The sequence below is a fragment of the Danio rerio genome, chromosome 3, assembly GCF_049306965.1.
Source record: "Danio rerio strain Tuebingen ecotype United States chromosome 3, GRCz12tu, whole genome shotgun sequence".
Taxonomy (NCBI): Eukaryota; Metazoa; Chordata; class Actinopteri; order Cypriniformes; family Danionidae; genus Danio; species Danio rerio.
In genome coordinates this window covers 37,632,199-37,660,171 of record NC_133178.1, presented here as the reverse complement: position 1 = coordinate 37,660,171, position 27,973 = coordinate 37,632,199, and the positions used below count along the sequence as shown (strand labels likewise).

The 27,973-nt window shown below is 35.7% G+C and overlaps 1 protein-coding gene across 3 annotated transcripts; it reads left to right on the top strand.

Moving 5' to 3' along the window:
- Positions 1–1,597: 1,597 nt before the first annotated feature.
- znf281a (zinc finger protein 281a) lies at positions 1,598–22,667 on the top strand. Of its 3 annotated transcripts, none has more exons than XM_073944825.1 (8): positions 1,598–1,730; positions 7,900–8,445; positions 15,195–15,296; positions 15,432–15,555; positions 17,729–17,812; positions 17,963–18,081; positions 18,164–19,705; positions 21,661–22,667. In XM_073944825.1, the coding sequence occupies exons 2-8, from the start codon at positions 7,996–7,998 to the stop codon at positions 21,733–21,735; spliced, it is 2,496 nt and encodes an 831-aa protein (XP_073800926.1). In that variant the 5' UTR covers positions 1,598–1,730; positions 7,900–7,995; the 3' UTR covers positions 21,736–22,667. The 3 variants fall into 3 exon arrangements, with proteins under 3 accessions (XP_073800926.1, XP_073800925.1, XP_001922388.3); XM_073944824.1 differs by having other exon boundaries at positions 18,164–19,830; XM_001922353.9 differs by lacking the exon at positions 21,661–22,667 and having other exon boundaries at positions 18,164–20,343.
- Positions 22,668–27,973: the final 5,306 nt, after the last annotated feature.

The following is a 27,973-nucleotide window of genomic DNA, read 5'->3' as shown; positions in this document are numbered from 1 at the left end:
TATTTTGACCGTGTAGCAACAGACTTAATACGTTTTCTAAAGACTGAATGTGTTTGTACACTGCAAAACATTATATAATTACTTAGTCATGACAACATGTTTTTAGTTCACTTAGTAAATAAGTTAATCATGTTCCAACTTAATTTTTAAAAGCTACGCAAACTGTTTTAAGTCAGTTTAATGTAATGTAAGTTTAAATGACTTATAAGGTTAATTTGATTTAGCTTAAAAAATTAAGACAATAAGTATTTTTTACAGTGTACATATTATTTGATAACTCCTGTTTTCTTGCTTTTTATTGACTTTTTTAAAGTTAGTTAGTTAGTTAGTTACTTTATTTGTCCCTACAGGGAAAATACATTTGCAGCATACACTCACAGAGACTTCTGACATTTCACATTTGGCACCCATACTCTAAATAAATATCCAGTCTATACTAGCCATCAACTGGGGGAGGAGGAATTTAAAAACTTATTAAAAACTCTTTCTTACACACCTGGGAACACAATATCGACAACCCGATAACAATTGAAAGGTGTTTGATAAAGGATGTCTCTCATTACTGACAATCTTGATAGTCTTATTTAGTACTCTTTTTTTATATACTATTAATGCTCTTTAGTTTTATTTCCAACAACTTACTAGGTGTTGTTAACACCTTCCCCAATAACCTCTTCCGGGCCTCAGAAGCATTTCCATACCAACAGATTACACCAAACCTTGCAATACTTTCAATAAAAACACTATAAAACATGGTCAACACTGTGTTGTCAACATTAAAAGACAATGATTTCTTTAAGTAGTACATTCTCTCCTGAATCTTTTTGCCTACACAATCAGTCCATATATCCCACTTCAGTTTATTGTTCAACATCACACCCAAGTTTCTAAAGATATATTATGTTGGCCATGTAAATTATGGTACAAAAATAGGCCGTGATCTTTTTGGTACTATGGATCTATTATTGCACAAATGTATTTCTATATTTTTCAATAGCCTATTTCATTGACTTTTTTTCTTGGCTTCTCTCAGTTCTGTTAAAGGGACGGAAATATCCAGGATTAATTAATTAGGGGCTATTTGAGTTTATCTCTTTTTTTTTTTTTTTTTTTGGTCTTTAATGAATTGTGTCAGACATCCTATTAATTTTTGAGAGCTGCATTGCTACAATGTCATGCCCTCGTTTTGGGGGACCCAAAGGGATATATCATCATATTTCTGAGAGACAAACACAGTTTAAGAGAACAGGATGGGGAATAGAAACTGGTTTGATTTTCAAAGATAAAAATATGAACGTCGTCCACCCAGACGTCTTCATCTGTCAGTATAACTTCATTAACCTTAGTAAGTTTCTAGCAAGAATTTAAGAACACACAAGCAGTCTAGATATTATGTTTGAGAAATATCAAGAATGGATGCTGAGTGCTTTGATAAAACAAAAGTAGTCTCTAATAAAAAAAATAAAATGTCTTCCCAACAGCACCCACTAGGTACAGTGTGCTCCTTTGCGCGATAGTTCACTATCGGACGCTGCTCCAATGCCCTGGATCAGATCAGAGAGCGTCTGTCTCCTCGCAGGACCCGTCCGCTCTACCCACAGTTCCCCGCGCTCAGACAAGATGGAGGAACGCAGCAGCTGCGGGAGAACAATGTTTGGACTCTGAACATTAAAAGAAACGGTCGAGGGGGCAAAATTTACAGAGAGCGACACAACGGTGGACATGCACTGGTAAGCGAAATCCTCAGATGCGCTTTGCTTGAAGTTTGAAGCGGCGGAGAGGCGCTCGAAAGCGGGGCAGACAACAAAGCGCAGCGGAGCGCAGTAGTGTAGCATGTAGCCGCGTAGCTTGACGCGGAGCATCAATTGTTCGTTGGAGTTGCATGGGGCTGTTTATTATGGGTAAGCGCTGTCGCCTGAACAGCCATACCATTGTGTTTACTCTACATGTATAATATTTGTCTGTTTTTGAGCTTGGGATGTAAGTCTGAATCATATTTCATACTTTGCGAAGCGCTTTGTGTATAATTATTTCACTTATATCTAACGTTATCAGTTACGTGACCGCACATTGCGTGTTCCACACTTCATCGCTGTTATTTATTTATTACCCGTCGCTTAGCCAGATTGCTAGCGCGTTAGCAGCGAGGGCCTTTGTGAGTCGCTATGAAGTTATTAATATGGATCCCACCATAACGGTCCTGACTTACTAACAAAAACTTAAATCCCCACGTTCACGCCACCGACTGCTCGGTCGTGTGCCACGGAGTCGTGTTGATTTTTGTCGCCAGTTTGGACGGAGCGTCCCGAGTTGAGTTTGTTTTGATTTGAGAGTGTTAAATGATTTATTTGTCTGATTGATGAGCTAGCTCGGTTGGCTAACGTATGCACGGGCTATTTACATACCATCTGCGTCGCGTGCCGTCTGCGCGCACTCACAACACAAAGAGACGCGAGGTGCGTGCTGCTGTAGAGATAAAAGACTCCTCTGCTGGGACAAAGTGCTCTTTATTTCGCCTTTCTGTGGTCCACGACATGTTTGGACCCTCTTTTTATAAAGTGTTTTGAAGTACTGTGAGCTAACGTTTTATATGGGCGTCTCACAGAACGCACTTATTGTGTGTTTTTATATTATATTTACAAATAATTGCATTTCTAGTTGATCATATAGTGAAATCAAAACATAACTTTACCCATATCCAACTTAAATGGCTAAATGTTTTCCAATACAGCTTAATCATTATAATATTGTACCAAACAGTTAATTCATTTAATCTAAGTATTTTGTTGACATCTTATGTAAAGTGGGATCCTTTTTATCAAAATGCTGGAGGTATGTGTAAACCTCCAATATTTAGTTGGTGACCGTGAACTGTCCCCATCCTGAATGCTCCCCTGTTGGTCCTTGTAGTTCTTCTTTGCCTTGAATGTGGTGATGTGACACGGATGGAGCGGTTATGACTAACTCAGGGCATCTGGTTCAGATCCAATCCAACAGTCTTTTAGAGGGAAATGAGTAGTATGAATCATCGGATGGTGCAGGAATCCAAAAAGCAATTTGCCATTGACTTCCCGGAAACATCTTGTACCCCAAGAAAATGTGCACACAAATAAACCGAGGCATGGAGAATAATCTGCAATCAGAATGAATCATGATAAGATTTCTCTAAATTTTTTTCATTTTAAATGTCTGTAAAAATCTAAAAAAGTTCCCTTTTAAACTCAATATATTTTATTTTGAGCAACATTAATAATATTTTGGAGCAGTAAACATATCAGGCTCAATCATTTAAATGAATCATTTACTTCACCTGTCTTCATTGGTTTCAATAACATGGATTACAATTTAAAACAGCATCTTTGGAAATCTTTTCTGCTGGAGATACTGTTGTCCTAAAAAAAACTAATAGAAAACAATGTAAAACATAAATAAATAATCGCACATATACCTTACGAATGGTATAGCAGAAAAATTTGTCAGTTTTAAAACCTTGACTTTTCCACACCGCGGTATACCTTGAAAATGGTTATCGTCCCATGCCTATTTTAGAATAGTGAATATTTAAGAAAATGAACACGGTCTAATCTAATGTCATTCAGTTTAGTGAGGGTACTTGAGTTGTTTATGGTTTTGATTTCTTTATGTGATGACTACCCAAGTGAGTAAACTCAGATCTGCTTGAGGGCTTAGTGAATCATCAACTGACTCGCGTCCATTATAGTCAGTCATGTCGGCCTAAAGAATACATGCATTTATTTTTGCTTAAGATTTTCAAAAGTTTTTTTTTCTGTTCTGTTGTTCAAGTCACTGTGTCGACATAAATATGGTGTCATAAAACAAAACAGCATACTATTAAGACAGCGATCACCTCACCTCAGGTTCAGATAATGTGCTTTATTCACTGTTTAATTTTACCAATGTAAGTTTAAATATTATTGTATGTGACATTGAATACCATACTATTGAAAGCAGCAGCAGATAGTTTACCTCAAATGTTGAAAATAAAAGAACTAGCAGACTGTTTGAAAATGAAAGTCATGATGGGTGGTGGTTTTCTATGGAGTCTAACAGTATTTCAGTTACAGAAATTAAACAATCACAATGCAAAACATGTTTTTCTTACTTTCTTTTGTCTCGTTACAAATATTGTTTTGTTTTCAACTTGAGAAGAAATACATCAAAATTAAGAGTTTTACCTTAAAACAAGTGAAACGATCTGTCAATGGAGTTTATAAAACAGTCTTTTTTTGCTTTGAAATGTAAATATTTGGACTGGAGATGCAACAATTATAATTAGGAATTGGTAGCACATTCACCTCACAGCAAGAAGGTCGCTGGTTCGAGCCTCGGCTGGGTCAGATAGCGTTTCTGTGTGGAGTTTGCATGTTCTCCCTGTGTTTGTCTGAGTGCTCTGGTTTTCATCACAAGTTCAAAGACATGTGGTACAGGTGAATTGGGTATGGTAAAATTGGCCGTAATGTATGAGTGTGTGTAGGAGTTTCCCAGAAATGGGTTGCAGCTGGGAGGACATCCGCTGCGTAAAACATATGCTGGATAAGTTGGCTGTTCATTGATAGCACTTCCCAGATTGATCAAGGGACTAAGCTGAAAAGAAAATGAATGACTTGTTTTCCACACATATGTATGAACAGATTTTGTAGTTGTTCACGCGAAACATTTAAAAAATAAAATGTAAAACGATCCATTTTCTGTGCATCATCATGTAAACATGCCCCAAGTCAGAGTAGAACATCCCTACTTTAAACGAGAATACATAGAAATAACCACCACAACAAACTGAGGTCTCTCTCACATACAAGTTTAATCTAAATCATTGCAAAATACTTAAATGTTTAGGAGGAATGTCCCACAGGCCACCATCTACTAACATTCCCAATTGCTGGACAGGTTCACAGGGCACAACATCTGTGTTTATATTTATAACGCTCTTAATCCTTAACGTCCAAAATAGAGCGTGTGAGCAAACACCAGCCAGTTTGTTTTGCATATATGATGTCTTAAAATGGATGTCTGTGTAAATACTGGTTTCTACTGTCTGAAAAGCTGTATTTTAGCTATTACAAGCAAACATTTCTATTTACAAAAAAGAACATCTCTCAAAATTGCCATACGATTTGCATCATTAAATGATCTTCAAATGTAATCTGTGGTCAGTCTTCTTAATCCTCTCTGGGCTAAGCAAAATGAAAAATAGTGATGTTTTGTCCATGTGTGTGCTTTGTATCTGTATTTATAGTCTATTCACACTCTATTAATATGAAACTAATCAAGTAATTACACAAATATACAGAATGAGTATTAAAAATGTTAATATGACAGAAATGTTTTATCTCTGCAGTTTATAGCATTAAATGAAAGTGAGGTCTTTGTTTGCTACAGTTAATGACTCCTGACCTTTATGAGTAGGTAAAGTTTCTGCTTATCAAAGTCATTGGTGAATTGTTTCCTGTAGTTTGTTATTTATCTGGTAAAAATAGGAAATGGCTACCATAATACGCAGTGGAGCAGTTGACATGTCTTTTGTGTCTGACCCACAAACAGACACATTAATCCATTTAAGCACTAGTTGGATCAAAAGGGCATACGGCTACTGTTTCTTAGCTTGTCCTGAAATATCTGTACATTACTTAATTACGTTACATGTTTTGTTTGCATGAATTTGAAAGGCCACAATTATTCTTCTTATATACAGTTGAAGTCAGAATTATTAGCCTCCCTGAATTATTTCCCCCCTTTTTATTTTTTTTCCCCAATTTCTGTTTAACCGAGAGCAGATTTTTTTTCAACTAATTTCTAAACATAATAGTTTTAATAACTCATTTCTAATAACTCATTTATTTTATCTTTGCCATGTTGACAGTAAATAATATTTGACTACATATTTTTTAAGACACTTCTATACAGCTTAAAGTGTCATTTAAAGGGTTAACTAGGTTAATTAGGTTAACTAGGCAGGATATGGTAATTAGGTAAGTTATTTTATAACGATGGTTTGTTCTGTAGACTATTGAAAAAAAAAAAAAATTTGCCCAAAGGGGCTAATAATTTTGTCCTTAAAATGGTTTTTAAAAAATTTTAAAACAGTTTTTATTCTAGCCAAAATACAACAATTAAGGCTTTCTCCTGAAGAAAAAAATATTATCAGACTGTGAAAATTCTTTTGCTCTGTTAAACACCATTTGGAAAATATTTAAAAAAGAAAAAAAAATCAAAGGGGGGCTAATAACTCTGACTTCAACTGTATATTGTTTTAATAAACTTTTGTCACAGTGACCTGTTTTTTTATTTTTGTTTTATGTTTTTGAAGAATCTCTGTGACTTGCATTGAAAATGTTCAGAATGGTAGTCATAGCATTAGGAATAGATAGTCCGATTTGTCTAGACTCAGCACTTATAACTAATTTGGTTCTGTGAGATTTTTGAAACACGGATTGTTTTTTCGAAAGATTTTATTTCCTCTTTACAATGTAGCTTTTAAGTATTAGGGAAGTAAAATTCAAAACAACAACAACACAGTTGCAGGTGTGCTGACATTTTTGGGTTTGTTTGTGAAAGTTGTTACTGATATCTGCAGTTCAAATAATGTTGTTTTTTAAATACTTTAAAATTTGAATGTATTTTTTGTAGTTCATTTTCATTTCATTGCATCAAATTTTCTACATTGTTATTAATAATTGTATTTCAAATAAATTTGCTTTTGAACTTTACTCTTTTCTTTCAGTTTTACATAAAAATACGCAGTTTTAACTTGAAACGTTTAACAAATTTTATTTGAGCACCAAGTCAGTATATTAAAATGTATTCGTGTAACACTGAATACTGGAGTAATGATGCTAAAAGTTGAATTTTGCATCACTTAGGGTTGAGATGCATTCAAATACAAAACAGCTACGACATATTAAAATAATATTTAAAAAAAATGAATGTTTGTATTGTATTTTTGACCCATGCACAGTTATGTTTTGGCAAAAGTAATTCAAACATATTATTCCAAAATTGATATTAAGGCTTGTTTATACTTTTGCGTCGAACGATCGCTGTGACCGACACATGCCTTGCGGGTTGCATTTATACTTCTGCATGCTGTACGTGTTACTCTGCAATAACACTTCCAAAACACTAGCTGGCAGTAAGTTATGTTCTGTTTCTCTGTATCAAGTTTTTTCGTGGGTGTTTTGTTTTTCTGAACTCAACCGTAATGTTCAAGTAGATAACACTTTCTCATTCTGAGGTGGGAACTGGAGGACGTGCAACAACTTTAATCATAAGGTAAACACAAAACATCTGGAGATCTTTTCGGAAGTGTTTCTCAACCACGTTCCTTGAGGCCCACCAACACTACTTTTTTTAAATGTCTCCTTTGTCTGTCACATCCATTACAGGTCTTTCAGCCTCTGCTAATGAGCTGATGATCTCAATCAGGTGTGTTTGGTTAAGAAGACGTGGTAAATGAGCAGAGCTGGTGGTCCTCCAGGAACGTGGTTGAGAAACACTGCTCTACGGAACTCAACACTTGTAAAAACTCACTCCATTGGGCTTGCGACTCTCAGCGCCCCCCACACTCAGCACAGCTACCAAGCCAACCAATCACAAAGCTTGCGCTATGCGTTGTAGTTACGTTTTTTTTGTTTTTGAAAAGGGCTATGTGACCACGCGAAGGCTACGCTGGACCATACATGTGCGCTTGACACACAAGTATAAATCAGCCTTTAGGAACAGTAGTGTTTAATTCCATATTTAGTAAAAAAAAAAAGAAATAAATAAAAAAAGTTTTTTATTTTCAACTATTTTTTTTAAAGTATTATTTTGTGGTGAGTTATGCTTATTAAAACAGTTAATGTTAAATCATTACTAATTTTTTGATCTTTCTGTCTTTAGGATGAGCGAGGTGGCCTTGCATTAAAGCAGACCCCATCTCCCCCTGTTCCAGCATCAGTGTCGGTGTGATAACACTCTGAGCCTTGCCCCTTCAACATGAGCCTGATCCAGGACAAACTTGGCAATGAGTTCCTCCGCTCCAATGGTGGCATGGAGCCAGGCTTCGGTGCGAGCATGCTCATGTTCAGCCACTTGCCCCCAGTTACTAGCTTCACCCGGCTGGCCAGTCAAACAGTTATGGCTGAACTGCAGCCCCATGAGATGATCTTGAAGAAGGAGCGGGACTCGCCAGACTGTGGAGCTGGAGGAGGACTCAATACTGGAGGCATGGTTGCTGGAGGCGGCATTGGAGGAATGATGGGAAATGTGGGCGATTATGTTCATGCCATGGGTATTAAACAGGAGAAGGTTTCTGAACACGATTACAGACTGCCTCTCTATCCGGGGACTGGAACTGGAGCTGGAGTACGAAGTGGAGGAGAGTTGCTGGAGGTCTCTCTGGGGAACCATCAGAACCTTGTGGTGCACGACCTCAGTTTGGGAAACGTAAGTGTGTTTGTGGAAATGCTTTTAAATTTGCATTTGGACAAGATGGTAGTTATTTTCTTTTCTAGACTTCATGCTTGTTCTATCACTATGTAGAGGGTTTATTAATGAGTTCTGTATGTGATGTTTACATTTTTAAAACTACAACAGGAAAACCACACATATTTTGCGTAGGCAATCACATGTTGAAATCATAAATGTGAAGATGTGGTATCGAATTCAAAGTATAGGTATCGTTTTGAAAATGTTTGAGGGATACCTATTGTATTGAACATTTTTGAGGGACACTCATCATATTTAAAATTTTTAAGTAATAACCATCGTGTTGAATATTTTTAAGTGATATCCATTGTATTGAAAAATTTTAAGTGATACCCATCGTTTAGAATATTTTTGAGTGATACCCATCGTTAAGAATACTTTTGAGTGATACCCATCGTATAGAATATTTTTGAGTGATGCTCATTGTATAGAATATTTTTGAGTGATGCTCATCGTATAGAATATTTTTGAGTGATACCCATCGTATAGAATATTTTTGAGTGATGCTCATCGTATAGAATATTTTTGAGTGATGCTCATCGTATAGAATATTTTTGAGTGATACTCATCGTATAGAATATTTTTGAGTGATGCTCATCGTATAGAATATTTTTGAGTGATACTCATCGTATAGAATATTTTTGAGTGATACTCATCATATAGAATATTTTTGAGTGATGCTCATCGTATAGAATATTTTTGAGTGATACTCATCGTATAGAATATTTTTGAGTGATACTCATCGTATAGAATATTTTTGAGTGATGCTCATCGTATAGAATATTTTTGAGTGATACTCATCGTATAGAATATTTTTGAGTGATACTCATCGTATAGAATATTTTTGAGTGATACTCATCGTATAGAATATTTTTGAGTGATACTTATCATATAGAATATTTTTGAGTGATGCTCATCGTATAGAATATTTTTGAGTGTTGCTCATCGTATAGAATATTTTTGAGTGATGCTCATCGTATAGAATATTTTTGAGTGTTGCTCATCGTATAGAATATTTTTGAGTGATACTCATCGTATAGAATATTTTTGAGTGATGCTCATCATATAGAATATTTTTGAGTGATGCTCATCGTATAGAATATTTTTGAGTGATACTCATCGTATAGAATATTTTTGAGTGATACTCATCGTATAGAATATTTTTGAGTGATGCTCATCGTTTAGAATATTTTTGAGTGATACTTATCATATAGAATATTTTTGAGTGATGCTCATCGTATAGAATATTTTTGAGTGTTGCTCATCGTATAGAATATTTTTGAGTGATACTTATCATATAGAATATTTTTGAGTGATGCTCATCGTATAGAATATTTTTGAGTGTTGCTCATCGTATAGAATATTTTTGAGTGATGCTCATCGTATAGAATATTTTTGAGTGTTGCTCATCGTATAGAATATTTTTGAGTGATACTCATCGTATAGAATATTTTTGAGTGATACTTATCAAATAGAATATTTTTGAGTGTTGCTCATCGTATAGAATATTTTTGAGTGATACTCATCGTATAGAATATTTTTGAGTGATGCTCATCGTATAGAATATTTTTGAGTGATGCTTATCGTTTAGAATATTTTTGAGTGATACTCATCGTATAGAATATTTTTGAGTAATACTCATCGTATAGAATATTTTTGAGTGATACTCATCGTATAGAATATTTTTGAGTGATGCTCATCGTTTAGAATATTTTTGAGTGATACTTATCGTATAGAATATTTTTGAGTGATGCTCATCGTATAGAATATTTTTGAGTGTTGCTCATCGTATAGAATATTTTTGAGTGATACTTATCATATAGAATATTTTTGAGTGATGCTCATCGTATAGAATATTTTTGAGTGTTGCTCATCGTATAGAATATTTTTGAGTGATGCTCATCGTATAGAATATTTTTGAGTGTTGCTCATCGTATAGAATATTTTTGAGTGATACTCATCGTATAGAATATTTTTGAGTGATACTTATCAAATAGAACATTTTTGAGTGATGCTCATCGTATAGAATATTTTTGAGTGTTGCTCATCGTATAGAATATTTTTGAGTGATGCTCATCGTATAGAATATTTTTGAGTGATGCCCATCGTATAGAATATTTTTGAGTGATGCCCATCGTATAGAATATTTTTGAGTGATGCTCATCGTATAGAATATTTTTGAGTGATGCCCATCGTATAGAATATTTTTGAGTGATGCTCATCGTTTAGAATATTTTTGAGTGATGCTCATCGTTTAGAATATTTTTGAGTGATGCTCATCGTATAGAATATTTTTGAGTGATGCTCATCGTTTAGAATATTTTTGAGTGATACTCATCGTATATAATATTTTTGAGTGATACTCATCGTATAGAATATTTTTGAGTGATACCCATCGTATAGAATATTTTTGAGTGATACCCATCGTATAGAATATTTTTGAGTGATACTCATCGTATAGAATATTTTTGAGTGATACTCATCGTATAGAATATTTTTGAGTGATACTTATCATATAGAATATTTTTGAGTGATACCCATCGTATAGAATATTTTTGAGTGATGCCCATCGTATAGAATATTTTTGAGTGATGCTCATCGTATAGAATATTTTTGAGTGATGCCCATCGTATAGAATATTTTTGAGTGATGCTCATCGTTTAGAATATTTTTGAGTGATGCTCATCGTTTAGAATATTTTTGAGTGATGCTCATCGTATAGAATATTTTTGAGTGATGCTCATCGTTTAGAATATTTTTGAGTGATACTCATCGTATAGAATATTTTTGAGTGATACTCATCGTATAGAATATTTTTGAGTGATACCCATCGTATAGAATATTTTTGAGTGATACTCATCGTATAGAATATTTTTGAGTGATACTCATCGTATAGAATATTTTTGAGTGATACTTATCATATAGAATATTTTTGAGTGATACCCATCGTATAGAATATTTTTGAGTGATACCCATCGTATAGAATATTTTTGAGTGATACCCATCGTATAGAATATTTTTGAGTGATACTCATCGTATAGAATATTTTTGAGTGATACTCATCGTATAGAATATTTTTGAGTGATACCCATCGTATAGAATATTTTTGAGTGATACTCATCGTATAGAATATTTTTGAGTGATGTTCATCGTATAGAATATTTTTGAGTGATGCTCATCGTTTAGAATATTTTTGAGTGATGCTCATCGTTTAGAATATTTTTGAGTGATGCTCATCGTATAGAATATTTTTGAGTGATGCTCATCGTTTAGAATATTTTTGAGTGATACTCATCGTATATAATATTTTTGAGTGATACTCATCGTATAGAATATTTTTGAGTGATACCCATCGTATAGAATATTTTTGAGTGATACCCATCGTATAGAATATTTTTGAGTGATACTCATCGTATAGAATATTTTTGAGTGATACTCATCGTATAGAATATTTTTGAGTGATACTTATCATATAGAATATTTTTGAGTGATACCCATCGTATAGAATATTTTTGAGTGATACCCATCGTATAGAATATTTTTGAGTGATACCCATCGTATAGAATATTTTTGAGTGATACCCATGGTATAGAATATTTTTGAGTGATACTCATCGTATAGAATATTTTTGAGTGATACTCATCGTATAGAATATTTTTGAGTGATACCCATGGTATAGAATATTTTTGAGTGATACTCATCGTATAGAATATTTTTGAGTGATACTCATCGTATAGAATATTTTTGAGTGATACCCATCGTATAGAATATTTTTGAGTGATGCTCATCGTATAGAATATTTTTGAGTGATGCTCATCATATAGAATATTGTTGAGTGATGCTCATCGTATAGAATATTTTTGAGTGATACTCATCGTATAGAATATTTTTGAGTGATGCTCATCGTTTAGAATATTTTTGAGTGATACTCCTCGTATAGAATATTTTTGAGTGTTGCTCATCGTTTAGAATATTTTTGAGTGATACTCATCGTATAGAATATTTTTGAGTGATACTTATCATATAGAATATATTTGAGTGATATCCATCGTATAGAATATTTTTGAGTGATACTCATCTTATTGAATATTTTTAAGTGATATCCCTCATATTGAAAAATTGAGTGATACTTATCATATTAAATATTTTTAAATGATACCCATCGTACTGAATACTTTTTGTGATTTCAAACGTATTGAATATTTTTAAGCCGATACCCAGCCCTTATCACATATCTACATTTGTTAACATTAATAAGTGGTCAAATGGGTTTTACGTGAAAATAATCCAAAATATTGTTCTTATGTGTTTACCTTTTTTAAAACGCAAACTAGAGCAGTATCAACATTTTTCAAAAAATGTGCTGTTTATTGTTTTTTTTTTTGTGTGTGTGCTTTTAACTTTTTGTGCCATGCAAATGCCATTGGTGCTAATGCTCGTTTTAAATTTGGCCTTTATTTTTTTGTCGTCATTGTATTTTTAATTATTCTTTTATTTCCATTTTACAAAGCCTTGTAATGAAGGAAAGAAAGATAGAGAGAAAACATTCAAAGGCAAAGTTTTCAAAATGATTCTTGAATTAATAATAGCATTAGGTATAAATTTAAAGAGATTAAAGGCCTGTCCTTTAGCCTCAACCTTGAGTGTGTGTACTGTATTATTATTTTTTTTTCCTTAATCATTTTAACCTCCTAAACTCTCAGACCTGGTAACAGGGTCCTGATGACATTTACTTTCACATTCTTTAAGTTTTAAAGGTCCATACTGGCTCAATGCCCCATAAGTGCTTTAATTCTTCCATCACTTGGAATAGAATAACTTTTGCATAGATTATGATATTTTTTTTCTTTTTTCCTATGATTACTGACATGTGCAGGAACCACTAAAATTAATTACAGCAACTTTGTCCACACTTTCAATTTCAGTTTACAAAAAAAAGGCTCTTGGAGGGGTTTATTATAACACAAACATTATACAATTATTTTAATAACTTTTATTACTGTTTTATGAAAATTTAAAGAGTTTTCTTTAAAATGATACCAAGCTTTTGTGTTTACATCTCTGCATGTGGATTTATGTAAGCTTTTAAGTTTGGGTAGGCAAAATCCAAGCGGAACCCCCAAAATATCACTTAATTTTAAGGTATTGTTTTTGTTTGTTTGTTTAGTGTGTAGTGGTCTAACTAACCAATTTGGTTATTTTAGAGGGTTGCATGCGAGCCATTTTTGTGTTTTAGCTTTGGTATTTTGCAATTTCTAATGTAATCTGAACATCTTGAGATCCCCAGACAAACAAGTTTAACCAGATTTATGTTTAAGATCGGTGGCCTGTTGCAAAATATAACATGAAGCCTTAAGATTATGTTTAAGATTAAGGCACTAATTAGACCAACTAGCAATGTGTAAGCAGTCTTATTTTTCCAACACAATCTAGGGCAGTCAATTTTTTATATAATCAACTTGTGTTATTGCTTGTGTCTTACAAGGAAAAAAAAAAATACTTGACTAACTTGTATGACTAGTCTAAGTATTTTATGTAATAGGCCACTGGATTCCCTAAAAGTCAGCATTTTATCTCAAGCTGAGCTCAATATAAGATTTCATATTAGTAGTGTAGAATTGAAATGATGTTTTTTTTTTTTTTTTTTTGTCAGTGATGTCATCATATTTCTTTGAATGCATCAAATCTAAAATGCAAATCATACAGACGTGTGTGAGGAAATGCAAAACAGCACCTTTGCTTCTCATACCATGATAATTGAGCTCTTTCCAGGGTTATAAGGGCAGGGAATGCATTTAATCATTATAAAGGCTTATTGATCAGCTCATCCGCACCAACGACTGAAAGGAAATCAGGCTGAAGCATTGAGATGCTGCATCTGGCTCCGTCTTTGTGCATTAGCCAGAGGCAGCTGTGATTGCATTAATAAACTGATGACTCATGCTAATTCACAATTATTTCTCGCAGAAGGCCGAGAAATAACACGCAAGAAGTCTTTGTTCTGTCTTTTTGTTTTCTGGTTGGTTGGTTTTAATCATTCCCAGTGGCTCTTCCTCGTGTGTTTTTTTTCTGTTGAAGCAAAGGTCGTTTTAAATGTCTAGCTAGAGCAAAGATTAAGATTTGTTTTGGCTAGCTCTGAGTGCAATTAAAAATTCTGTCTTTTCCTCGGTTTAGTTTGTTCTTTTGTTAAATACGCCAAAGCCTTCAGAAGGACAATGAGTGTCAGAATGACAATTCATATTTTAATCTCCATCCGGGATGGTTTTTTGTGCTTGTTTTCAGCTTTCTCTTTGTTTTTATTCTACCCAAGTGTATGACATTATTCAGATGTGCAGCTGGTCAATAATCCACATAGTCTTTTTCCATAGTTGTCTTCAAAATGAGTAAAAGTGGCGTTCGCTCTCATGGGATAGATGTAGAATCTCGTAAATAAGAGATTTACCACCCTGCCTTCTGCCACATAGACATTAGGGAGTGCTTTTTAATATTCAAACTAGAATGTAATCTATTCTAATTTTTATGTGTGCATTTGTTTCAGTTTAAAACAAAGCAAAGCAAATAAATAAATCCAAGGCGCAGCGCGACGGCCTGTGCATACATAATGAAAAACAGATTTGTGTTCCACAAATGTTGTGTGAATGAATGGGATTTTGTTGGCTTTTATTTAGTCCGCTCCCAATCCCATTCTATCTTTGTTATCCTTCCAGCTGTCAGGGCGGCTGGTAAAGGAATCCTCAGGGAGGAAAGGTCGAAGGTCAAACGGTGAGGGACAGGAGGCCAAAACACGGAGGAAACGAGGAGAATCGAAGGTGCAAACGCGCACAGCATTTTGCATGCAGCTTATTTGTTTTTCCTCAGCCGTGATTGCTGTTAGAATTGAAGTGTTTTTTTGTTCATGTGATAATATTAGTGTTGTCTAATGCTGAACAATGTCTCATCTGCAGTCAATGATGCTGGATCCAGATGGAGGGAGCTTGTCTCCGAACTCCAAACCGCACATCTGTGAGCACTGCAATGCAGCGTTCCGGAGCTCCTATCATTTACGCAGACATGTGCTTATACACACAGGTCAGCATGTGTTTATACTTACAACTTCATGCATGGGATAGTATGTGTACTACACTGAAGACATTGGTCTGTGCACACAGTATCATCACAAGTGACTTTGTTCTAAGGATTAACAACTAGTATCAAGTAGTGATTAATGGGGCTTGCGTTCTAAAATAGCTGGTTTGTCAGGTTCCCCAAATAGTTAAGCTCTTTTTTTATTACACAATTTCTTGCTATGAATAACTGGATTATCTTTTAAACATAATTAATTAATTCATTGTTTAAATTAAAATTAAAAGGTTTAAAAAAGCATTTAAAAAATTGTCATTAAATAATTTGATTAGAAAATACCATTCAATTACTACATAAAAATAGTGCATAAAAATATTTGTTCATGTGTAATTGAAGCAATAATTGTGAAGCATGAAAATGACAATTCAACCAAGCACAAATGACCTTTCATGATAATAATATAATTTAAAATAGAATAGCTAGTAAGTAGGGCTGCAGGATTTTTGATAAAATTAAAATCTTAATTTTTTTAATTAATTAATAAAATAAAGATCACGTTTTTCTCACGATTCTTTAGATGTGAAATAAAGGTTAATATGAGTAGGCCATTTTTATTGTTATTTCTCAAACATTTGGTGAGATAAGCAATAATAATATCAGGCCTATGTGTAGGTCAAAATTTTGCATAGACTTTTAAATTGTGGGCTTGAACAGACTTTAAATATGTCTTGGTCATTAATTCACAGTTAAGTGATTATCAGAATACAATTATTCATAATTCTGAATTATTATGTTTGAGATATGCTTGCAATCTGTCATTGACAATGTTGTTAACCTATTTTTACTGGTAAAATGAGATTTGTCAATATTAGGCCATTATAATTACCATTATATAGGCTAGAGTAGTTATACTGACACTGTTACATGATTATTCTCATTCACAACATTCTTGGTTCGCTATGAAAGAAAAAACATATCGTAATCATAACTAGGCATGGGACGATAACCGTTTTCAAGGTATACCTCTGTTTGAAAAGGTCAAAGCTTAAAAGAAAAAAAAAACTTTCACAATTTTCTGCAATACTGTTCCTAAGGTATGTCTAAGATTTTTTTTATTTAGTTTTTTTGTTTTGTTTTTTAGGACAACAGTATCTCCAGTAGAAAAGATTTTTAAAGATGCCGTTTTAAATTACAAAAAAATCTGTTTTTGAAACAAATGAAGACCGTACAAGTCAATAATTAATTTAGCCTGACATGTTTGCTCTTCCAAAATATTTTAAATGTTTCTCAAATTAAAATATTTGTTCAAAAAGAGAAAAAGGTTTTATTTTTAAACCAGACCTTTAAACAGAATATATTTTAGAACAGTTATCACAATACCGTGAAAATGGGATATTTTTATCCAAGGTAATTATACCATCAGAATCTAATACTGGCCCATGCCTAATCATAACTCTAAAATGTAAAGTGATCATTTAAATTATGTGCATGCTTTCAGTTTCACTTTTGATGGTGAGAGCGGTTCATGTCATGGCTGCCGTCACTTTAAGAAAAAAAAAAAAACATATATGCAGATAATACTTCCCCACATGATTCCCAAAAGATCGCTAGTTGAGTTTTAACGAACTCAACTTTATTTTAGCACTTTAGTACCTGTTATTGGTTCTGTTAAGGTTCTGTTAACTAAAGTAGACGTGCGCACGTATCCTCTCTGGTAAGCGCACAGCTCGTGTTATTTCATGGCTGCAAATACATTAATTCATAAAGACAGAAATGACATTTTTTGTTGAATTACACATTATAAATACAATATGTGATACTTTCAACACCATTTGGAGTTGTCCATGTTGCTGAGCAACGTATAAAACAGTAAAGACTTAGATTAAGATAGCATAGGTGGAATTGAGATTGTGATCTTTTTTCGATTAATCATGCAGCCCTAATAACTATCTTTTTGATTTTCAGCAAGATTTTTGGTTTGTTGATTTCTAGTTTAGTTCTGCCCATTTATTGGTTTTCTGAGAAGGTCAGTTTGGTTGTATTTGAGGTAATCATTTTAACATCTGATGCCATGCAGATACTTTGAAGTTCTGCTAGCTCCGATAAAGCATCATGAAGTATTGCTGCCTCTGTAGCTACTAAAACACAATCTATGCTTGCCACTCCATGTCCTTTACAGGTGAGAGGCCTTTCCGCTGTACGCAGTGTAACATGAGTTTCATTCAAAAATACCTCTTACAGAGACACGAAAAGATCCACAGTGGTAAGTTCCTCAAGTTCGCATCAACTTCAACTTTCATATCCTCATTTCTAGCTTATTTGTTTGCAACATGTCAATCATGCTTCAAATGCTTCTGTTTTCGTTGTAAGTTTTGCCAACTTGTTTTTCTTTCCTTTCTTGTTCGGTTTCCAGGAGAGAAGCCATTCAGCTGTGACCAGTGCAACATGCGTTTTATTCAGAAGTATCACATGGAAAGACACAAGAGAACACATAGTGGAGAAAAGCCATACAAGTGTGACACCTGCCAACAGGTGTGTTTGTTGTGTGAGTTTTAAACAAGTTCAGTTTGCAGTTTGGCTGTATCGTGTTTTCACACACGTGTGGTTTTTTTAGTATTTTTCCAGAACAGACCGATTGCTGAAGCACAAGCGGACATGTGGGGATGCCATCAAAAAGGGTCTGGATGGAGCAGATCATGAGTTGGGCTCAGCAGGTGACACAGAACACGGCAGCTACGGTATCTCTCAGGGAAATACGCCTACCCCTGCACGCAAACGGGGCAAGTCAAAAACCCCTGGTGAGGGGGGGGAACGCAAGCGTAAAAAGGCATCAGGGCCTATGGGGATGCAACATAGTCAAGGGGTGGATGGTTATGGGGTTCATGACTTTGGTTCAGCTGTGAACCACGGGGCATCAACAACTTCAGCTTCAGCCCAGCCAGACCCCAACATTCATACCGAACATGGCCAGTCACCCAAGATGGCCCTCAAAAAAGGAAACAGAAAGTCCCTGGAGAAGACCACCCACCCCATGGTTCATTCTAAGCCAGAGGACATGGAGTTGCCTTCTGGAGGAGGCTTGGATAGTCTCGGGCTTCTTCCAGGTCCAGGGGCCAAAGTTGGTCCCAGCAGCAGCGGCAGTAACTACGATGATGCAATGCAGTTCCTGAAGAAGAGGCGATACCTTAATGTGACAAACAGTGGCAGTGCTGGTTCTGGAGCTTCAGACTACGATGTCAGCCATCTGCAGTCACAGCCGACCGTCAATCAGGGTGTCGTTTCTGGGGTTCTAGACAGTGACGGCACACTTAGCCTACTGGACGCTTCCTCTCTGGTAGATATAAAACCAGACAAGTCTGGAATCCCGGATGAGGTTCTACAGAGCTTGTTAGACCACTATGCTCACAAGCCCGATGTTAGCTTTGACATCCCTGATCACCATCATGTTGAGCTTCAGCCGGCTGCCCCAGATGCCACAGACCCATTGGGACCCGAGGACAACCCATCAAGTCCCAACAGTGGCGACAAAGCAGTGATCATGCACGAGTACTCACGGTTTCTCCTACAAGCACTAGAGCGGACCAGTCACAGTGCAAGCTTTGTACTGGGTCCTGGTTCTGGCGTGACCACCACGGGACCTTTTCCTGGGACTAGCCCACTTTTGTCAGACAAGCATGTGTATACTTCCTCACCTCTTGAGTACTCATTCTCACATCCGGTCTCGTCTTCACCCTCACTTTCGTCTGTGCCAAAGTCCCACTTTGGTCTTCTTGAGGGCTCGTCACCTCCCCCGGGCTTCCACTTGAGCAGCCTGGAGCAGTCAGCGCACACACAGCAACTCACACCTTCCCAGGAGCTCACTGAACAGCTGGACAAGCAGCACACCTCCCCTCCGCCCCCTCCACATACCCCCAACACCAATGCCTACCAAATCGCACCTCAGCCTCCCGACCTGGGCGGTCCAAAGGAACCGCAAGGTCCCAAAAATGGCGCTACAGCCACCACCGGTGGATTCTCTCTGGCTGCTTCCCAGGACTTGGCTACCCTGGATTCAGTCAAGGCTCCATATCAGATTGAAAACTTTGCCCAGGCTTTTGGGGCACAGTTTAAAGGGGGCAGAGTGTCCCTGGCCTTCAGCAGTGACTCGGGGGGAGAGGTAAATCACCGCTTACAAACAGCAGGGCTTACTGTCTCCGAATTCTCAGGGTATAGCAGTCTCTTGGCTGATGCCAGCGACCCAGTCAGTAGTGGCTCCAAAACCCCAACAAGCCAAAGCTACAGGTGAATGGGCTCCTGTGCCTAGATGCTCAGATGGAGGTTCCCTATTTTTATTTTGTCATGCTGTCTTTTTGTGTTGTTGTTGATGTTGATGTTGTTGTTGTTATTATTATTGTTATTAATATTATTATTATTAATGATATTGTTATTATTATTGTTATTTAGTTCTCCTACTTTAATGAAATTGTAATGTTTTTTTTTTCTCTCTGCCAATTTTCATATGAAATTTTGCCCTCCGTTGGCCTGCGATGCATTTTCCATTATTATTATTATTATTTTTTTGTTTCAAGTTCCTTTAGAAAAAAAGGAAACATACCAGTTTTTTAATGTCAGTAGACTTTTAGTTCTGCTCTGTTAATTAATAGTTGAGGGAAAACAAGCAAAAAAAGTTGTTTGCTCCCACGTTTTAGCAATTGACTTTAGAAGCGTGTAAAATTAACTGTACGTGGCAATGGCAGGGAGTCACCCAGAAATGAAATTGTCTGTTACAATGATTCAAGTGTTACTCAGGAAAATGTGTGGATGGCAAAACTGTAAGAAAGCATTAATTGAAGAGGCAGACGTTTGGCAAATACAAAGAGCTTTATCAGGAGATGCATTTTTTTAATTCTTCTGAATGAGCACGACAAGTAGAAGACAAAAGCGCTGCCTGCTAAATTACACTGACACCACTTTCCACTTAGCTGTATAGAGATTATGGTACTTTTATGTCAATGTGAAATGCTCACATTCTCTTTCAGTAAGGGCCATATATATAAATATATAAATATATATATTTATAAGAATATCTGTATGTAAATTAACATTTACTCTTTCTTGAGACTGGCAAGTGACTTGGATGGGGATAAGGAGGGATTGAGTCTGTGAAGGGAGGCCTGTGTCTGACAACGCATAACCCCTTCTCACCCTGTCCTCCTTTCTTTTTTTCTTTTCTTACCTTGGATTGCAACGCCAAGGGCTGTACACTAGAGGGCGCTGCATGCTAGCGTGTGAGTGCCTCTTGGCACAGGTCAGATCACGGGATTCTTCTGCGCCTGTCTGGCTTGCTCATCCCTCTCTCCCTCAGTCCACTCCTCCTTTACCTTCAGAGTCAGAAAGAATCCCATCTAGCACTTTTATGATCTGGTTCATTTTACATGGTGAATAAAATCACCCAGACAGATCATCACACAGAATGTGAACTGTGTAACTGACATGCCGTTTTTAAAAAGGGGGCAGTGGACAAACAGGCGGGAGTCATTTTAGTAAGTGTATAGATTATGTTGAAATGACCAGGGATAAATGGTCTTTCTAATGGAAAACTTTAGTTTCATTGGGAAGTGTTTGCTGGAATTTAGGGTGGGCTTTACTTGGGGTGGGAGTGTAGGGTGTCTTATTTTATATTTCATTCCCAGGTCTCATGGACATAGGTTAGTTATAAGGGGATTTTGTCTTCTTTGTTTATTTTATTTTTCAAATGTTTTGGGTTGGGGAAATGTGCTGTGTGTTAAAACGGCCCCTGCTGTACCATGTTTTTGCCAGAGGTGACTTGTAAAAAGTCCCACTCTTAGTAATTTATATAGTTTTGGTCCTAAATTGACTGACTTACAGCCCAAAAGGAATTCAGCCAACCTATTGCAGCGTGCATGCAGGGCAAAGTATTACCTTGAACTACATTTTTCTGTTTATTTTGTACTGTACAAGTGTTATTGTAAAAAAAAATAATGTTTTTATTTGAACGATCAATAACTGTCTTCCATAATCACCATTGGCTGCTGTTACACTGTTGTTGAATTACTGTCATCCAATGATGTTTTTTCTTTCATGTTTATTTCTTCTACCAATCCCCGAAAGGACAGAACCACATGCAAGATTGTTTGTCAGACATCTTCTAGGGAGCACAGACCAACCACTAGGACTCATTTCTAAAGGTTGGGGTACTTTGTTCACAATAATGCTAGTAATAATAATCAAAATAATGAGGAGTGTGATGGCTACGATGTAAGCACCACAGCTGATGATGTTTTTATACCTCATATCACCGATGACAGAAGCAGGGATATCAAAAAGTGACTATGTAGCATGACTGATGTGGCTACTGTTGAGAAGCGCCTCAAAATATTCCCTCGCCATTAAACTTGCCCTTTTTTATTACGCAGTTTGCTTTTAAATCGCTCTGCTGAGAGACTTCTCTGAACATTGATGTCTGGACTGCGCACAGAGAGAGTTTCTGAATACAAAAGCTTCTTAAAGTTGGCCACTTTTTAATGTTTTGGTAACTGTAAGGACGGGAGATCCAAAGAAGCTCTGAAACGACATCAAATTTATTCAACACAGGCAGTGCGAATGCTTACGTTTTGTTAAGAATTGATCGCGCTCCCTGCAATAATGTTTTATAATTTGTTTTGTGTTTGAATGCAGACCACTTCTAAAATATGGTTTCCAGTTTAATGTGTAAAGCCCTTTTAAAACCCTGTTAAACCTCGAATGATATCCTATTTGGCTTGAATAATGCCAGCCATCAATCTGTCAGTGGTTGCCACCTTAAGGTCCTGTTTTTTTTTTTTTCTTTTGCCTTCTTGCTGTATAATCCAGAAAGTATTTATTTTGTTTACATACGGTTATAAACACTACATCAGATTCTTTTCCCATCATTATTCTTCTTTTTTTGCATGTAAAATAATGTTTTCTTTTTGCCCCCCTTTTGTCGCCATGCCAAATTTGTAGCTAATGATCTTTTTTTTCCTCTCCTGTCTTATTTTATGGCAGATTCTTGTGATCTGATACACAGGACTATACCTGTCCATTTTGACTATTATTGATTAGGAAAAACAATAAAAATGCTGGTATCAGTGTGTTTGGACATGTGGATTTATTTCCATTGTGATGTCACAAGGTTGAGACACTTCTGCATAACGTATCTTGTGTGATAAATATTCTGATTAGCTCAGCAGGTAAAGTTGAAGGACTTATGTAAGTGGACTTAATCTTCTGAACCTCTAATGTGGCTGAATTTGTATCTAATCTTAGGACTTGCTCTGTCATGGTGCCTATAAATCAAGGTACTTAAGCTGACAATTACAGCAATTAGCCTACAGTCTCAGAAATAAAGGTACGGGTGCTGTCACTGGGGCGGTACCTTTTCAAAAGGCACACACACGTGTATCTAAAAGGTCTATATTTGTACCTCATGTCTGTGGGGCTTTAAAAAGTCTTAGGTTTGCTGAAATATTGTCTTGTGTGTTTTGAATATATATATATATATATATATATATATATATATATATATATATATATATATATATATATATATTTTTTTTTTTTAACAGGTTTTAATTTTCAAGTCAATCTAGTCAACACCCATATTATTACCAACAAACCATCTCAATAAAATGTTAACTTTTTATTAAAAAATATTATTTTAAATTTTAAACTCTGTTTACCAATTATTTTCCTTAAAATAACATTAGTGTAAAAGTGTTCCGTATTGACTGCTAGGGACACCGACCTGGACAGATTGTTATTAATTTAGTTTATTGTACTTTTTAAAACTTTATTTTATAAATAAAATATTTTGAAAAAAGTGTACGGAGTCAAGTAGAGCTTGCTTGTTTTTACACAATATTTAAAATATTTGGTGAATAAATATCTAAAATATATATTCTTAATTTTTAAATTATTGTATTATTAAATGTATTAATTTGTAATGTTTTGTAATAAGGCAAATAAGAATCGTTTCCATCTAGGCCATTTGAAAATTTCTTCATGTTTAGCTCTAGCTCTCCAAAATTACCATTATACCAGTGAGTACAAATGTTAGCCTTTTGAATAAGAACCAGCCTGATCACACAAGGAAACACAGTATTTTTCGTTTTATTAGTTTAGTGGTTCAGTCGTACGAAAATGTACGATTTTAAAAAGGAGGCGTGTCACCTAACCCCAACCGTCACTGGGTGATGAGCAAATCGTAGTAAATTGTACGAATTAGATCGTACAAATTCATACGAATTAGCCACTAAATCATAAAGTTACAAATTGCCGTGAGATTGATAAGAACCACCCCAGTGACAGACCCAAAATATGACTTTTGCTGCTTGTTCAAACTAGGGTTGGGCGATGTCGACAAATTTGGCATCATACAATAGCCTATCTAATGTGAAACATTGCAATGGACGATGGCATCTGTGAATTAATTATAAATAATTAAATAATTGGGAACAAATTAATTATTTGTAGCCTACCGTTTTAACTACCTGACCCTCATGATTTTTGTTTTTACTCATAACCAAATCATAAATAAATAAGTAAAGATAAGTTACACACAAATGACCCCGTCAATCACTTTTTCCGTAGAACTCTGGCATGAATAGGCAATAGTGTTGTAAAACTTGGTTGTTAAAAAAAAGGAGCGCAACCAACAGTATCTGAGGTTTTCATTAAAAGTACACGCATAAAAGCGGAATATTGATACAGTGTGCTGACGCTGTGATATCTTACCCGATAGATTCAAATGACTGAAGAGTCAATAGATGGAGACAAGATTATTTAAATATCACGTTTAACAATAATGAGACCCGATCCAACAGTACATCCTTGATAGGTATGTCCAACGTGCACTGCTTTCTGTGGTTTTATGTTCAAATCACCCGCTGATTGCCCGGAGCTCAGATGCGCACATAGGCTGCAGTGCATGACGGAATGTGTGGTATATGTGTGTGTGTGTGTGTGTCATCACGTGATGTGCGTTTTCAGTGGTATAGTGTGGAAGGGGGGCTGTTCAGAAATGCTACATGAAACGCCAGTGTGGACTTGGATCATTGTTATTTGAAAATGCCATTTTAAAACTAAGACATATTATTAATACCCGAGTGTGTATTTTTCATGAGCGATTGCTGCCGCAACGGAGGAGGAGAATCTCAATGGTCGATGGCATCATCTATTGACCCAACTCCAGTTTAAACTACTTACTCAATTGTTTATTGTTTATGTATGTCCTAACTTTGTAAAAATATAAGGTAACTTAATAGATTTGTGTTGGGACAACATGAATGAATTGTGTGGAACCCAGCATTCTTTACAGTGCATCTCTTGTACAACATTTCTGAAAGTGTACTTTAATTACTTTAAATATATAGAGGCAAATCTTTTTGAAATTTTGGCATTACATTCTATAATTGTGTTTTTTTTTAATCTTATTGCTTGCTCCATCATGAGGTAATGTCTGTATCAGGGTGGAGTGTGGACTCTGTGTTTGAGGTCTTTTTATAGATCTTTTCCCTGCCCAGTCCTAGTTATCTACACTTGCCCATGAAGTTCACAGAATTCTGCAGTCATGACCACATAGCAACTCCCCTAAAAAGAGAACGATGGACAAATCTGGAAATGTTATGTTCCGTGCACTTACTGTAGTAATTACATTTAATTATAATTACATGTAACCCTAAACCTAATCCACATTCTTACCCCAACCGTATAGTACATATATGTAAGATAATAATATTACTCAATAGTTAAATAAATAGACTAATACTACAACTACAGCACCCTAAAATAAAGTGTAATGATGTTTTTTTTTTTTTTTTTTTTTTTTAATAGGACCCACACTAATAATTAATATTTGGCTAGAATGTTTTAAATTGTTACAAAGTGACTACTAACAGTTTTTAGATATTAAAAAAATCTGAAATTAAAAGTTTTAAAACAAAAAAGAACAATTGTTTTTTGTCTTTTTTGTAAGAGAGTAAATTCATTTTACATAACTAATAAAAAAATACAAGTTTACACTAGCTGAATTGTTTAAAAAAAAAGATAAAATAAAATAAAACAATTTCAATAGTGAATTTTGTGAATACATACAAAATAAAAGTTTAATATTTGTTCATTAAAATTTATACAATCATTTTGAAGTTAACCAGATTTTTATTTATTTATTTATTTTTTTAAAAGGGGTGTTTAGATTTCTGTGCGTATTCTGTGCGGACAGCTCAGTGTTGATCAAACATGTACACAAGTCATTTTCAAGTTGAAGCATGTTCTCGTCATATCTTACAGCATCAAGGAAGTTTTTAATACTGTTATAGTCAACAAAGATATTTATGGCCCTGTTCATTTTAGGATCATAAATTCAGCTTCGTTATCAACAGAAACATTGTTCGTTTTGTTTGAGGAGTGAAGCAATTTGAATGTATGAAAAATATGCTGGACTTCACATTTTTAAATGTAAGAAAAATAGGATGCTTGTGTTTTTTTATTAGATTTATTTGACATTTTATATGTTAGTATAACTTTCCAAAGATTCTTTTTTAAAGATGAATCTTTAATATTCTGAGATCTGCTTTATATTTTTCCTATTTATAACACCGTAGACATAATGTGCAGCCGCTTAGAAGGGGTAAAGTCCATTCACTGTTTGTTTGTCGTCATCCATGTCACATATTACATAGGCCGCTATTAAAATGGTTTAGTACTCATCTTATCAGGCTAGGTTTCTAAATTAGTATCAGTCCCAATAAGCAAAGCAACCAAAGGAGCAGCTTTCTAGAAAGGTTTACAATGTCTGTACAAGTGGCCTTTGTCAAAAAACCTGCATATCATACTGTAAAAGCTGTATCATGTTCTGTGCACACTTGACCAAACAGAATCGCTTTTAATTGGCAACACTTGTGCAAAAATGGCTAGTTCTGGTTGTTTCAACAACAACAACAAAAAAACTGAGTTAAACATTCTCAGAAACATACACTCACTGACCACTTTATTAGGTACAGCCGTCTAACTGCTCGTAACCACAAATTTCTAATCAGCCAATCACATGGCAGCAACTCAATGCATTTAGGCATGCAGACATCATCAAGATGATCTGCTGCAGTTCAAACCGACTATCAGAATGGCGAATAACGGTGTTTTAAGTGACTAAGCGTGGCATGGTTGTTGGTGCCAGATGGTTGACACATTCGGATGGTAGGGTCAGAATTTGGCATCAACAACATGAAAGTATGGATCCATCCTTTATTGTATCAACGCTTCAGGCTGGTGGTGGTGTAAAAGTGTAGAAGATATTTTCTTGGCACACTTTGGGCCCATTAGTACCAATTGAGCATTGTGTTAACGCCACAGCCTACCTGAGTATTCTTGCTGACCATGTCCAACCTTTATGACCATCTCTGACGGCTACTTACAGCCGATTATACGTCATGTCATAAAGCATGAATCATCTCGGACTGGTTTCTTGAACATTATAATGAGTTCACTGGATTCAAATGGCTTCCACAGTAATCAGATCTCAAACCATTAGAGCACCTTTGGGATGTGGTAGAACGGGAGATTCGCATCATGGATGTGTAGCTGACAAATCTGCAGCAACTGCGTGATGCTATCATGTCAATATGGACCAAAATCTCTGAGGAATACTTCCACTACCCTGTTGAATCTATGCCACAAAGGATTAAGACCGTTCTGAAGGCAAAAGGGGGTCCAACTCTGTACTGGTAAGGTGTACCTAATAAAGCGGCTGGTGAGTGTAAGCATCTGGCCACATTTGTTATGTTTTTTGTGCACAGATTGTGGAAGCTTGAAAATCAAAAGGGCAGATAAAATCATGTTAAATACCAACAGACATACCGATCTTGGCAAGGGATAGAGCCCCAAGTTGATCTCGACCAAGCCACAGCTCTTTCCCTTACTGTCCCCAAGAAGACATTCCATGCCACTGGCTGCACACTTTCAAGGCTGTCACAGTCATCATGGAACAGCATCAGGGACTCCGATGCATACCATAGATCTTGTTGAGATTATTGTGAGATCCAGAGCTTCCTCTATTAGGAACTTTCTTGCACCATAAGCAGTGCTGACTCAACAAAGTCCATTGCTTGCTTGGTACAGTGCTGGAATTCTTCTCCTTCCAACAGCCTAGATCTTGTGTCTCTAAAACTGTATGTGGTGACTGTTTTGCTTGCCATCTACCCATTTATAAAACTTCTGTGGTTATAGGCATCCTTCATGCCTTGATTTTGGCTCTGTGCCAGACTGTTGGCTCCCTGCGATTGCTTAGTTTCAACCTCAAAGAAGATACTGACTCTGAAGATTTGACCACACTTCAGAGAGAAGGATTTGCAGGTCAAGTCAGTTGCCACCTCTTTCCTACAGTTTGTACAAACTTCATTCTGCCTAT

Coding starts and splice junctions, on each gene's coding strand:
- znf281a (XM_073944824.1), top strand. CDS start 7,996: ATGAGCCTGATCCAGGACAAACTTGGCAATGAGTTCCTCCGCTCCAAT. Junction 18,082..18,163: donor AGTGTGACACCTGCCAACAG/GTGTGTTTGTTG, acceptor TGGTTTTTTTAG/TATTTTTCCAGAACAGACCG. Junction 19,831..21,660: donor CCAACAAGCCAAAGCTACAG/GTGAATGGGCTC, acceptor AATCCCCGAAAG/GACAGAACCACATGCAAGAT.